Source organism: Polyodon spathula, chromosome 16 (assembly GCF_017654505.1).
Source record: "Polyodon spathula isolate WHYD16114869_AA chromosome 16, ASM1765450v1, whole genome shotgun sequence".
NCBI classification, from domain to species: domain Eukaryota; kingdom Metazoa; phylum Chordata; class Actinopteri; order Acipenseriformes; family Polyodontidae; genus Polyodon; species Polyodon spathula.
The window spans coordinates 24,641,372-24,656,366 of NC_054549.1; the positions used below are offsets into that span (position 1 = coordinate 24,641,372).

Below are 14,995 nucleotides of genomic sequence, written 5' to 3' on the forward strand. Positions count from 1 at the left end.
AAGATTTTTAAGCCTTGACACAATTGAGACATGGATTGTGTATGTGTGCCATTCAGAAGGTAAATGGACAAGACAAAAGATTTAAGTGCCTGAACGGGGTGTGGTAATAGGTGCCAGATTCACCAGTTTGAATGTGTCAAGAACTGCAATGCTGCTGGGTTTTTCATGTTCAGCAGTTTCCCGTGTGTATCAAGGATGGTCCACCACCCAAAGGACATTCAGCCAATGGCAGGCCAGTAGTCAAAAATGGCTCATTGATGAAAGAGGCCAAAGGAGGCTGACATGAATAGTGCAGAGCAACAGACGGGCTACAGTTAGTCCAGAACAACATTGGTGCCGAAAGACCCATAAAAGAATGCACAACTCGAATAGGGTATTGCTGCCGACGACCTGACAGAGTTCCACTTCTTTCAGCAAAACACAAGAAACTGCGGTTGCAGTGGGCTAAGGAAAAAAAACACTGGACACTGGAGGATTGGAAAAACATTGCTTTTCATTATGTTCACATTTGCAGACCCAGAAACCGAAGGGTATATAAGCAGTGCTTAATTTGTGGCGGAGCTGAGCTAGGGTACCTCTCAATTAGAAATCGCTGTAAGTGATGTAGTCAAAGAGATGGGAGCTATTAACCATTTCAAAATACTAAGGGACAAGCTCTGTGCGCTTTATAGAACACCTGGCAAAAATTGAATGGAGCTTAAAGAATGTGCTGACAGTTTAGACATTCAACTGTGCAAAACTGGCAGAATCTTAGATACTAGGTGGGTGGCATCGAGCTTTAGAATGGTAGACGCTGTGTGGAAAAGTTATCCTGCTCTTCACAAATATTTCACCTCTGCAGCAGAGAATGACTCACGGGACAGTATGTCTCATCAAAGCTACTTTGGCAGGGCCAAGCGCTTTTGTTTACCAATCTCAGCCTCATGTGCAATGCTTTACAAGAATTGTCGGAACTGTCAGTTGAGCTTCAAAAGAGGGACTGTACAATTATTGAAGCACATCGAGCAATCTTCAGGGTGGGTGTTTGAGGTCATGGCAGAGCAGCCTGGAAGATACATCCAACTGAGTCAGAGGGGAATCGAGGAGAACTTTTTTGAGGGGGTGACTCTAAATGCAGGAAATCCCGGCAACAAGAAGCTTTGCCAGAGGCAGTTTTTACGTAGTTTGGTGAGGAACATGGAAGATCTCACGTTGTTCAGGACAGGTGCCAGACAAAACAGGATACTGCAAGCTGATCGAGGAATTAAAGGTGCTTTACAAGCAATACTGCCCGACAAGTCAGGTGCATTGTACGAGCAAACTGAAGTGGAATCTCTTTGCAAGCACTTCGGCATTGACTGTCCACGTACGACTATATGGGCATACAGGCAGTTCAGGGAAAGTAATGGACAAGACCTCCAAAGTGAATTGACCTATTTGTGAAAGTCAACACTATTGCAATCTCTAGTGCAGAGTGTGATCGTGGCTTTTATCAGATTTGCATCTCAATCTGTGCTGCCCTGCATGTCTCCACCATAGTATCACTGCTCTTTCTGAACCTTGTCGGCCCACTTCTGACAAAACTCAACCCTGTCCCCTATGTGAGGTCTTGGATTGCTAAAGGACACAGAAGTGCTACGGACACAGAAAGCAAATCCAGAAAGAGGGAGGAGAGGCAAGAGGACATGACTGTGTTATGGACTTTTCTGGAGGAACAGACCCGGTAAGCCCACTACATTTTCCCTTGATTTGCACACCTGCTCATACCTTTTTTTTTAACCAAAAATGTGTTATGAAAATGTTAATAATGAATAACATGAGAATGTTATCTTTAAAATGATGTATTTATGTCAATAGTCGTTATCCATGGGCTATAGTAAGATTCTGAAACCTCACGGAAGCAACGACAGGTCCATCAGAGTAGAAATGTTTTAAAAATACAGTAAGCCTAATAGCATATGATTATGGTATTTGAAATTATTTAATTTATTTATTTTTACTACAGAGGCTGTTGAACAGAACGTAAAACAAACAGCTTTCAGAAACCAAACTGGAAAGTCAGCCCAGATAAAAGGTATTCCTGTCTGAAGTTAAATCAGTACTACATGATCTAGCACAGCCACCTCGCTTCAGCCTGCTGCTTACTTTTTTGCAGATGCAATTTTAGACCCGAATAGCCACGTTTTCTTTGTTTTGACTAGGTATTAATAAAATAGGTTATTGGATGGGTCAAATAAAATGACAACAAACTTGCTGCATACATTGCCTTCATTAAAGTATGCCAGATGCCCTTAGGTAATCAAGTTTTGTGGTTGTTTTTAATCAATTTCCACAGCTGTGTAATTTGGCAAAACTTTGCATTAACTTCCAAACAATTCAGTGGATGCAGAGCGTGCAATCTCAATGTATGGGCAAGTCAACTGCAGGGAGATGCTGCATGCTTGCCTTTAACAAATGACAGCACTCTGAAGGGCATATAAAACAAATCAAAAACATACTATGCTAAAGAAAGCTTTTGGTTTGCAAGCCTCATTTCACAGAAGCAGCGTCTTTGTGATTATGTGTCTGCTGCAAGGATTTGGTTTGTCAAAAGAAAGTTGTAGTGGAAAGGACCTAGGAAGTGCTAGTAAACTGTATCAATGGGTTCCTTAAAGAATTCTTCAACCAAGTATGGTAGCAAATGTCGGGGTATACAGTATTGATCTTAAAAGTGGAAAATCTTAATATCACTGACATTGAAATGAATTAGAAATATACTGCATATGTTGTTACTGATAGAAATGCACTAAAGAAACTGGCCTGCACTGTTGATGAGTCCTGTTTCAGTTGAATTAAAGCAATACACTGTTTAAATTAATTGAATACACTATCATATTTTAAAATGAAAATACATGTTTGATATAACAAGTGCTTCTTTCAAAAGTGCACATGTGAGACCTGGAAGTGAATGTCGGGTACGATTTATGGAAGTACTGTATTTAATTAACAAGTTGAAAAAATAGGTAACCATTACCCTGCAACACTCTGCCCCTAGTGGATGTAAGACACAACACTTTTCTTTTTTTCTATGTGATGTTTGCTATTGGTGTATTTGCTACATCCACCAAAGTGGTTGTACTGTGGTCTACCATCTGTACTGGAAGGGCAGACATGCTTCTGTGAGCCCAACCAAAGCCACTGGTGTGCTGTAAACTTTTTTAAAAGGTCATCAGTGTGTGACGATTGAAACAGAAAATGATTCAAAATTAATATGATATTTTGTGCTCATACCAAATAGCTTTTGAAGAAGCAAGGGGCTTCAAATTACAACTTTTATTTATTTTATTTTTTTACTGTCCATTACCTTTTTATGGTGTGTGCATTCTGAGTGATTCTTGCTGCAATTCAAAAGTATTGTTATTTCTTTTTAGTCTGTAGTGAGATGTTTATAGTTCAGGGGTTGCTATGCAGTTCTAACCACCTGCCATATATCTCCCTTATAAAAGTTTACCATATAAAAAGCATGGCAGACTGTAATGCAAAGTGAAAGCATGGTAAAGTGTTTCAAAGCCCAGAGAGGTACAGAAAAGCATATGAAACACCATGGCAAACTAGCATAGTATAATCATGGGAAAACTGCAAAATGACTTAGCAAATTGATTGTGGTACTCTGTTATATGTAGGCTAGATCAAGTGTCTTCATATTTTGTAAGCACCAGCGCCCTCTAGTGTACAGCAGTCAATTGCCACTTGAGTCAAAGTGGCAGATTGCCAGATGACGAGACTATAGAGAGACTGTGGCTGACCTAGCCCATGTTGCATATATCTATGACAGGCAAAAGTAACTGAAGTGCAGCTCCCAAACGCAGATGAAAGCATCTTGACACACACGTCTTGCAAAAAGAATATTCCGAATGATTGACAACATCATGAAAAGGTAAGGGGACAGTAAGCAAAACCTAAGGAAATACATTTTGACTGTATTATTTGGTGCTACTGCATAATTCATTGGTGATTACTTCATTTTTCTATTCTTGCCTTATGTAAGCTTGGAAGAAAGCAGTGAGCCCATTGTGTTTCCATCCCCCAGAGCATGCTTCCTTTCCCTGGAAATGCATTTGCTTGGCACTACATCACTCTGTGAGTCAAGTAGGCTTCAAGCTCTGTTACAGCAGCCCAGGAACCAAAACAGAATTTTTTTGTAGTGAATTTGGAATTATTTATCTGCAATAGAACGTTCCATGATTAGAATGTATTACCCTGATTTTGTCATTCCACAAGTTATTTGAAAGTTCAGTCTGTGCGTATTTCTGTTTTTTTTTTTGTTTGTTTTGTTATATTGATAACATTTTAATATTTCAGATGTTATTTATTTATTTACTGTCCCCTCCTTCTTAGTTAATTTGTTCAGGAGCTGCTCTTCTAGCTGCCTGCTTTACATACAAGCAGTTTTGTTTTTTAACCCAAAGCGGTGCTCTTGGTGGTGCTGGAGCTTACTGACAGAAACACACTTTTGTTGATCTAGCCTATGGTACATATGTCTATGATAGGCAACTAGAGCTGAAGCACAGCTCTTTAACACTGAATTAAACAATAAAAAACCACTTTTTGTTGGGAAAAAAAGAACACAAAATTTATGAAAATGTAACGTTGTCTAGAAATGTAGAAAAAAACCCCCAGAAAGAACAGACCTTTGTATAACTATATTTATACAGACACCAATGTTAGATACATTCTCAGTAATGAAGGAGTACTGGCTACAAAACACCAACCATTGTTGGAAAGTAACACATTACATGTAATGTAATGGGTCATTCTTCAGCTAACACATTACATTCTCAACGTTTCAGTATGTTTAACATACCTTTGTCAAGGGAAAGTGTGTTTGAAAACAAACAGTGAAGGCATGTGTAGGCTTTTGATCCCTTGGCAACAACACTGACATTTCTATTTAAATCTATTAATGTGTTTGTGATGCCATTTACTACATAGTTAATGATGTAACAATCTGCTATTCCATAGTTGGGAGAAATACTATATTCATAAAATGAAATGGTTGAAATATAACCAAAAATGTATTTATTTAAAAAAGAAGTGTAGAATTATAACAACAACATCAAGATGCTTTAAAACAAAAACACGTGATTTAGTTTAATTGATTTATTTTTCCAATAAGTAAAAACACCCTTGGCATTGCCTTTGTATTTTAATTAATATTTAGAAATTGTATTATGAGGTCTTATTTTCCTTTCGTTTTGTATTGTATTGGTATATTTTATTGAGCAAATAAAAAAATAATAATAATAATAATAAAAACGACCTTCTATTTAATCCTTTGTGCATAGTGATATTGATTCTATTGGCTTTCCTTTATTAGTCTGTATTGTACATCTAATTGCATTTCTTCTAAAACTACAAATTGTAGGTCATTCATGTTCTGTCCATGTTTTGTAAAGCAGTGAACTATGGGTTAATTTACTTTGTATTTCTTGTGTTGGATATGTGATTCTGTATTGCTTTATATAATGTTGTACCTGTCACTCCTACATATTTTATTGTGTTACTTTTTGTGGCACAATATACCATAAACAAGGTTGCTATTTGCATGACTAGTTTCTTATGACTTAATATTTATTTTCACTATTCGCGATTTCATATATTTACAAATAGTATATATATACAATTTGCATACTGTATAAATAGATTATACATACACACACTGTGGAATTTGGTATTTTTTTGTTTTGATTTTTGTTTAAACAAATGAATGAACACACAACCAGGACTAATCAAATTTGAAACGATATGAATGAAATTCTTTTTCTAATCATGAAATCAGACTTCTAGAGGGAAAGAAGGGAAGGGGGGCGATCGAGAGAGAGTAGAGCCGAACCGAAACAAAAGCGCAGGCAGTAAGATAAAGAATTCATACGCTTTTCCCATGGCACTGTCATAAACGCTCGTCTATTATTTAACAATGTTTAAACAGAAAGGCTATCAGAACATGCAATCGTAATTTTGCTGAGTGTTATAAAATACACAACTGCAACAAAATAACATAAGATAATCTTCTGCATGTGTGTTATAACAGGGCTAATTGAATGAAGCAACACAGTGAATATGTCATTGAAAAAAAAAAAAATCACAGGTACTCTAGCAAACTTAATGACGCGTTGGATCTAATTTATTCCCAGTGATCGCTTCTGTAAAAATCTCGTTTGATGAGAGGCTTCATCTCACACACAAAATACACTTAAAAAAATCCAGCCCTGAGATCTGGTGAAATTGGTAACGGACCGGGTCTTGTGAGCTCGCAACGCTGAGCCATTGACAAATGCATATTTGATTCTGGGTGGAGTGAGAAGGAGCGTCACTGCTTCCCATTAGAGCTCGAGACACTTGCATTCTCTCCATTTCTCTTCAGCATTTCATTTTTGGTCAGAGATCCGAGGCGATTCACGCAGGAGCGTTTGTAAAACAACCGACACCTGATCAAGCAGGGAGCCGACATAAAGTTAATCTAAGACGGGGACGTTTTCTGGCAGCAGCGCAGGGACTAATATTGGCATTTTGCTTGTTTTTTTTTTGTTTTTGTTTTTGTTTTCATCCAGTAATAAAAGGGATGCATTGTCTGTCTGCAAATCTCAACTTTTTAATATAGTTTTGTTACATAGGATTGTATATTTATTCTACTATTTTTATATTGTTAGTGGTATAGTGGTAACAATGTTGCACTGAGCATTGTAAAGCGTTGTATTCGTGTGTGGGACTGATTACTGATTTCGTAGTTTCCCTTTGGGTTTTTTATTTTATATTATTACAGCAAAATGCATCTACGTTTTGATCTTGTGGATTGAAGGTCTGTCTTGGCTAAAGCAATAAGCGAAGCTAATCGCAGGCATTTCTGCAGACCTTAACATTTACGTGAATTCATTGCAATTTGGATATAAAAGCATGGCTTTGGTTTTAATGACTTCGTGTGTTTAAAATCTTCATGTGTTTTAAACAGGTGCATTTTTTTTTACCTGGTCAAGGACACGTTTGATAATAACAATGGCAAACTCTGCTACAGAATTGAAGTACCTCGGCTTATGGAGAGCTATCTGGGTGGCAAATATATTTCTTGACTTGGGACTGGCGCAGGAGGTCTATGCGCCCCATTCAATAAGGGTTGAAGGAGACTTAACGCTGGGTGGTCTTTTCCCTGTCCATGCCAGGGGTCTATCTGGAGAACCTTGTGGGGATATCAAAAAAGAAAATGGGATCCACAGACTGGAAGCTATGATGTACGCTTTAGATCAAATTAACAGTGACCCAGACCTTTTGCCCAACATCACCTTAGGAGCCCGCATCTTAGATACGTGTTCCAGGGACACTTACGCACTGGAGCAATCACTTACCTTTGTGCAGGCTCTGATACAAAAAGACACTTCGGATGTCAGGTGTACCAATGGAGAACCCCCAATGTTTGTGAAGCCAGAAAAAGTAGTCGGGGTGATTGGAGCTTCTGCCAGTTCCGTGTCCATCATGGTAGCCAACATTCTGAGACTCTTCCAGGTAGGTGCCAAGAAAATCTTTTTTTTTTTTTTTTTTTTTTGGCTTACAGGTGTTACAGGGTAATACAAGGTTATAATGCAACAGTAATATTTAAAATACAGTGCAGTTTACAATACGTGCAAATACTACTAGAACATAAAAAAAAAACAAAAAAAAAACGTATCTCTTTCTGATTAAAATGTTAACTCCAAATGTTTTCTCTTGTAAAATATATAGCAGATTTCACGTTTTATTTTAAAATGTATTCTCTTTGGCAGAGCACTCTTTTCAGGCTCCTTGTCCAGTTTGTGTACATGTGCGAAGATTTGTTCATTTTTCAATCGTTGTTTGCTTCCTCCCTCTTCTCGTAGTAGCCCTGGTTGTCAGGTGCTGAATTTATCACCCCTTTCACAAGAAGCAATCTGAGAAAAATAAGGCAATGATTTAAATGGGCTTCATTACAGTGAAATATTGCCGGAGAAACCAAATAAATAATTCTTACAGCTGCACAAATCACCTTAACGCACAGAGCAGGGCGTTTTAATGTGTTAGTCAACAATAGCTGGCACGGCTGTTGAAGTTACATTATTATACAAACGTGACGCAGTCGTTAAGTGCATGCATTGTTTACGACCGAATGCTTTAACAAGGTCTTGCAGAAATCGCATTGTACAGCTACCATAGTCTACATCTATTTTTTGTTTGTTTTATACATTGTTCTAATGTATTTTTGTATTGTATCGAATTTAGTTTAGTTGCTATAGAACCATACAATTGGCAACACATTTTTGTCTACCAAGACATACATTCAACATGTTCGTTGCCTTTTAAGTTTAGGCTTTCTTATTATGTTCTGTGCAGCAAGGAGGGGTTAGCTAAATCGCTAATCATATCTTTTGTTGTTACTTTATACATACATTATAATGTATAAACAAAATAATACATTAATAAACACATACCCCAGATACAAACACCAGCCCGTGTTATTAAAGGTGTAGTCTACCTGCTTGAAACGTATATGGTAAGAAAAAATAACAGGGTACTGAATCAGGTCATATAGAACAACGGCCTGCTGGTCTCTCCAATAAACGTCGAGAAGAAAAAAAAACAAAAAAACTTTTAAATGCATTCAACATTTTGTCCCTTAGTACTGGCATTTCGTCATGTTGCTGAAAAATAATTAACTTTGATTCGCTGCGGTTCTGATCTTTTGTATTATGACTGAAACAAAAATACCTGCATTGACTGCAGAGGCTCTTTTTTTTTTATATAGCATTCATAATCATACAAGTTCAAATGTGATCTGCTGTGATACTGAAGGTGGTGCTGAAATCCGTTATCAGACCTTAACCGTGTTAAATCATGTTTAAAAATTCTTATCTTTGCTAGCATTTCCACTTCTGGCATTTTTATTACTACTTAGAAACAGTCAATATATTTGATACGTTTGTATCAATAAGGAATCATAACTTGTCAAAAATACTATAGTTAATAATAATAATAATAATAATAATAATAATAATAATAATAATAATAATAATAATAATAATAATAATAATAATAATAATAATAATAATAATGGGCTTCAGTGAGTTACAGGCAAATAATTTCATCCAGGGTTTCTGTGACATCATCAATTACGAGACCAAAGGTAGAGTAATTTATAAAGTGTCACAGAAACGTGAGATGTAATTGTTTTCCTATAACTCACTGAAGCCCATCTATTATTGTATATAATGAACTGCTCTTGGGGGTCTGTCTTGGTGCTCACTGAAGAGGCCCATCTATAGTCTTCATCCATGTATTACAATTTAATAATGGGAGCAGTAGATGCAGGGGCATGGCTGTGTGCACATCAGAACAGGGGAATATAATATTAAACTCTATAAGCGCTGTCACATCATGATGTTGTAGGTGCTTCATTTGATTTGTATTTAAATATGAATTAGAAATTAAACGAAAATCAATAATAGGCACGGTAACTGTACCATTTGTTGATTGACAGACTTCTCAGAATAGTTGAAGTGTTTTTTTAAAAGGTCATTTTAGAGATAAAAAAAAAAAAAAAAAAATACAGTGGAATATACCAGCGTAATACATTGATACATTGATATGTGAATATATTTTTGCCATGATATACAGTAATTTTTAAGTTTCAATATCCAGTTATTTTATTTCAGTATGTGGAACCAGTACAGGCTCATTCAGAGGGTCGTCACAATCAGACAGTACCTGAAAGGGAGTTTATAAAAGCGACATGTTTTCTGATATGTCATTTATCAAGGATGGGAAGACGGACCGTAGTCTACCATTAAGTATTGCTACGCAGTGGGTAGGCCCACTGTTTAATTCCATGGTCATTGCTAATCCTGACACTTGCATTAAAACTAACTGTATGCATTATTAAATTAACATTAATTAGTGTAATCAATGTATGTGCGCTTCTTGCGGCCTGACAATTACTTCATTACCTGTATATCATATATATTACAATAACTATATATATACATGTAATATTACTATATATATCATATATATATATATATATATATATATATATGTATAGCGCTATCATAGATATTCAATAATATATATATATATGTATGATCTATAGGCACGATATATATATAATTAGTATATTTATATTATTATATATATATATATACTATTATATATAGATTATTTACATGTCTTGATGTAGATAATCTTTAGGGCTGTCACCAATTAAATTTTTGATTGGTTAATTTATTATGGGCATTAATTGATTAATCGGTAGATTATCCGTGTATATTTTTTTAATAGGTAACAATCTTATAGCGACTGCCCTGCCATGGTCTATTTATTAATATCCAAAATCATTAAAAAATAAAAAAAAAGTATTCCTTCAATTTATAATATCACTTAACCAAAATTTATTAGATTTGGTCTTTTTAAAAGCATTTATTATTATTATTATTTTTGTTTTAGTAAATGTAACACATTTCCACTGAACAACCGTTCTTTCAGGCCACTGTCAGTCACACACAGTGCCTATAGTAGTATTTAACCCCCTTGGACGTTTTCACAGTTTGTTGTGTTACAACCTGAAATCTTGATGTATTTAAATGGATTTTTTTCCCTTTGATTTACACAATCTACTCAACACTTTCAATGTATGAAAAAATGGGGGGGGGGGGGGGGGGGGGGGGCAACCTGACACCTGTCTCTGTAGGTCTCACAGTATGGTAGTATAAATTTCAACAACCATAACTGGAAAGTCACAGGTCAAACATTGATTATTGGGCGTTATGCAGTTGCAACCCGCCCCGTGCAAGTGTTCGCCTGACACACCTGTCTCTGTAAGGTCCCACAGTTGGGTAGTGCATTCAAAGTAAAGATACTACCATGAAGACCAAGGAGCTTTCAAACCAACTCCGGAATAAAGTTGTGGAAAGGCACAGATCAGGAGGGGTATAAAAATATTTCAAAAGCATTGATTATCCCTTGGAGTACAGTCAAGTTGATCATTAAGAAGTGGAAGGTACACTGCACCACCCAGAATCTGCTTAGAGCAGGCCGTCCTCCCAAACTGAGCATCCGAGTAAGAAGGGCATTGCTCAGAGAATCCACCAAGATGCCAATGACAACTCTAAAAGACCTACAGCATTCCATGGCTGACATGGGAGAAACTGTCTATGTGTCAACAATAGCTGAGGTACTACATAGATCTGGCCTGTATGGAAGAGTGGCAAGAAGGAAGCCATTTCTGTAAAAAAGCCCATGTAAAATCCTGCTTGGAATTTGCAAAAAGGCATTTGGGAGACTCTGAAAAGATATGGTAAAAGATTTTGTGGTCCAATAAAACAAAAATTGAACTATTTGGCCTAAATGCAAAGCGTTATGTCTGGCACAAACCCAACACAGCACATCACCCAGGTAACACCATCCCTACTGAGAAGCATGATGATGGCAGCATCATGCTAAGGGGATGCTTTTCATCGGCAGGGACTGGGAAGCTTGTCGGTACAGGGCAAAATGGATGGAGCTAAATACAAGCAAGTCTGCAAAGTCCAAAGACCAGGACAGAGATTCACCTTTCATCAGGACAATGACCCCAAGCACACAGCCAAAATTACATGGAGTGGCTTAAAATAAAAAAAAAGTGAATGTCCTAGAGTGGCCAGTCAAAGCCCAGACTTGAATCTGATTGAGAATCTGTGACAAGACTTGAAGATTGCTGTCCACCAATGATCTCCATCCAACTTGACAGAGCTTGAACAAATTTGCCAAGAAGAATGGACAAGTATTGGACGATCCAGATGTGCAAGTCTGTTAGAGACTTACCCCTAAAGACTCACAGCTGTAATTGCTGCCAAAGGTAGTTCTACCAAGTATTGACTCAGGGTGGTAAATACTTATCTAACCAAGACATTTCAGTTTTTTTTTTTTTTTTTTTTTTTTTGATTATCTGTTGTTTCAGAATAAAAATGTTCTTGCCTCTTCAAAGTGTTGAGTAGGTTGTGTAAATCAAAATAAAAAATAAATCCCATTTAAATGCATCAAGTTTTCAGGTTGTAACATAACAAACTGTGAAAATGTCCAAGGGGGGGGGGGGGGGGGGGGGGGTTGGGTGAATAGTTTACTATAGGCATTGTACCTGAAAACACAAGCCAGCTGAGCTGTGTTTGCATCGTTGGTTCAGTTATTGCTTGCCAAGGTAAATAGCAGCATACCTTTAGCCATAAAGCCAATTTGAACTCATGCTGAAGTACATGTGCTAACAGAAAATGTTGCAAAATGTTTTAGAGTGAAAAAAGAAATTTATTCCAAAACCCAGCAGCCATAAATCGAAATATGTGCCTTCTTTAGGATCTTTACCAGATAGGTAAACAGTTCAGTTCTTCATTGACTGGAGTGTGCTCTCAGAAAGACCAAGCTGGGAACTGCATGACATTTACTTGCTTAAAGAACTGAAAACTATCAATTTTCTCAAACACCAATATCTTGTAACTTAGATTGCAGCTAAACATATTCTGCCATTAACAGTCGTTTGGGGATTTAAAGACAGTGTTTCTGTTAATGAAAGTAATGGGTGCACATTGGTAATGACTACTAGTAGGTAAAATACTGTAATACATCCCAGAGGAAAGTATTACTTTTAATCTAAGGCTCTTCATTAAAACATCAATAAAGCTGTTAATTTTGTAACAAGTTCTAGGGCAGGGGTCAGCAACCTTTTTGTGCAAGAGAGCCAAACTGAATGTAAATGTAGAGCAAGTGGTCCGCAAAGAGCCAATCATAAACACGCAATTTATGAACGTTAAAATGAAAAAATAAAAAAATAAGTAATTGAAACTGATTATTGTACAGTCTTTTAATGTAACTTCTGCTGCCGCATCGTTTTGCTCAAGTCCAGTTCATAACTGGTCAAGTTTAGCTTCATGCAAGCTTTCAGGCTTTCTTCTGTTAATCTTGAGTGCACATTGTTTTTATTATGATGGGTGGGAGAACGCACATATAGGTGGAACCAAACACCGTTAAGAGGGCAAAACTGACATTCTGCATTGTGCCGTATGCAAATGGAAGTCCATTCCAAGTTTTACAAAATTAGGTTTACATCGCGCTCCAATTTCTTCAAATCAGTCCATTTATGCAGTTTAGCTAGTTCTGCATGTTGCCGAGCAAGGCTTTCCAGATTTGAATTTAGAGTGTGAAACTTTTCAATCCAAATGTCTGACTCCTTGAAGTTGGCAACTTCCAGCTCTTAATCTCTGATTGAGATGCCCAGAATCACCGTCAAGCCAGTCTTCCACACAGTGTCATGGGGATGAATCATAAACGAACAAAGTGTTGTGTCTGTGCAAGTCTACAAAATGAGGCTTGAACAACATTAGCAGATCAGATGTAAACACCACAAGCTGCTGCAGACCTAGATTGTTGCTAGGATCCTCTACCATGCATGAATCTCGAAACATTTATAACATCTCAAAGTCAGTCAGTCTGCCAGTCTCAATATCTCTGATAAACAGATTAAATTTGGATTCAAATGCAAAAAACGGCATTGAGACAGGACAATGTTTCCTTGCCCTTGAAGTTTAACACTGAGTTGATTCAAATGACCTGTACAACTTGAGAAGCCAGTCACAGTCTGAAAGTTCAGGATGCGTAACCATTTTCATTTCTAGGAATGTCTTTACTTTTTTTAAGCAGATGGCAAAGTGAATTAAAAACTTTGCCATGGGACAGCCAATGTACACTGTTGTGCAAAAATTCTGGATACTCGCAATCCACTTTTTCCAGCAAGCACTGGAATTGATGAAATTGGAACAAAAAAGCAACAAATCCCTTGTGTTTCCCTATCATGCTGGGTGCACCGACAGTACACACTGAAATAAACTTCCCTAACTGGATCTACTTCTCGCTGACAAAATCCAGCACAACTTGAACTATCTCTTCACCTCATGTTTGATTTTTTTATTGGCAGAATTGCAAGTATTTCTTCTCTTGCTAAGTTGCCACATATATATCATCTGAGTATACGTAGCTGTGCAACATCACAGACATCCATTGACTCATCCAAAGCCAACGAAACATGTAACAAAACTTGTGTTTTCTATTTATGTTTTTGCAGATAAAAGCATATTAAAGATAAAGTCATATTTGCTGCAAGATTTTGTCATTATTGGGGAATTTTTCAAATAGCTTTTCACATATTAGCTTACATTTGTGAATGATCTCTAAAGAGCCTGTGAAACTTATTGAATTAAAATGTCCATCTTCATTCAACCATGCCAGTAGTTTACTTTGCCCTGCTATCATTGTTTCTTTGCAGCTCCTTGCAGGCCTTTTTACATGCCTCACCTTCTGGGTATTTCACTGAAAATGAGGCACATTTTGTCATGAGATGTCGTTGTAAATTCTATTTTTTTGTTTGAAGCCAGTCATTAACTGCATCTGAGACAATGTGGAAATCCTGACTTCTCCACAAAGGCATACATATCAGTCAATTCCGGCTGAAAAGAACATTATTCATCACAAATTTTATTTATTTTTTGTTGCCATTTTTTAAATGAAACCAAAGAGCTCTATACTACACTTCGAAACTGAAAAAACACAGTCAAAGCAGGGTTACAGACTGTATCTTATGTACATATTGCTTGTGGACAGATCTGTCAACCAATCAAAAAATGATGAAACAGACTCCAGGAATACAAGGAATACAAGCACCAATAGAAGCAGCTGGTAGGTGGATGTAAAAATTAATAAAGTAGTGATTTAGTCCAGTTAGTCTCTGATTTAAAAAACAAGCCCCTAAATCTGATAAAATAAGTCATAACATAGGATGATGACCTTCAGTGCATTCAGCATTTTTTTACCAGTGGCTACTCTAAACTACACTAAACGTGTTGCTTGTTCATGGTTTTTCGATGATGAACCCAAGCCAGCTCAAAACAAACATGGTCCTCTTAATGGTGAGTGATTTATTACAATGTTTTGGGTAAAAAATACACATAATAGAATT

The 14,995-nt window shown here is 36.9% G+C and overlaps 1 protein-coding gene across 1 annotated transcript in view; it reads left to right on the plus strand.

Moving 5' to 3' along the window:
- The first annotated feature begins 6,353 nt into the window (after positions 1–6,353).
- The window catches only part of LOC121329356 (metabotropic glutamate receptor 7-like), a 240,011-nt gene continuing 231,369 nt past the window's right edge, over positions 6,354–14,995 (plus strand). Inside the window, exon 1 of the mRNA XM_041274925.1 lies at positions 6,354–7,515. Within this exon, the coding sequence (XP_041130859.1) occupies positions 7,012–7,515 (504 nt within the window). The 5' untranslated portion in view covers positions 6,354–7,011. The remainder of the gene's footprint in view (positions 7,516–14,995) is intronic.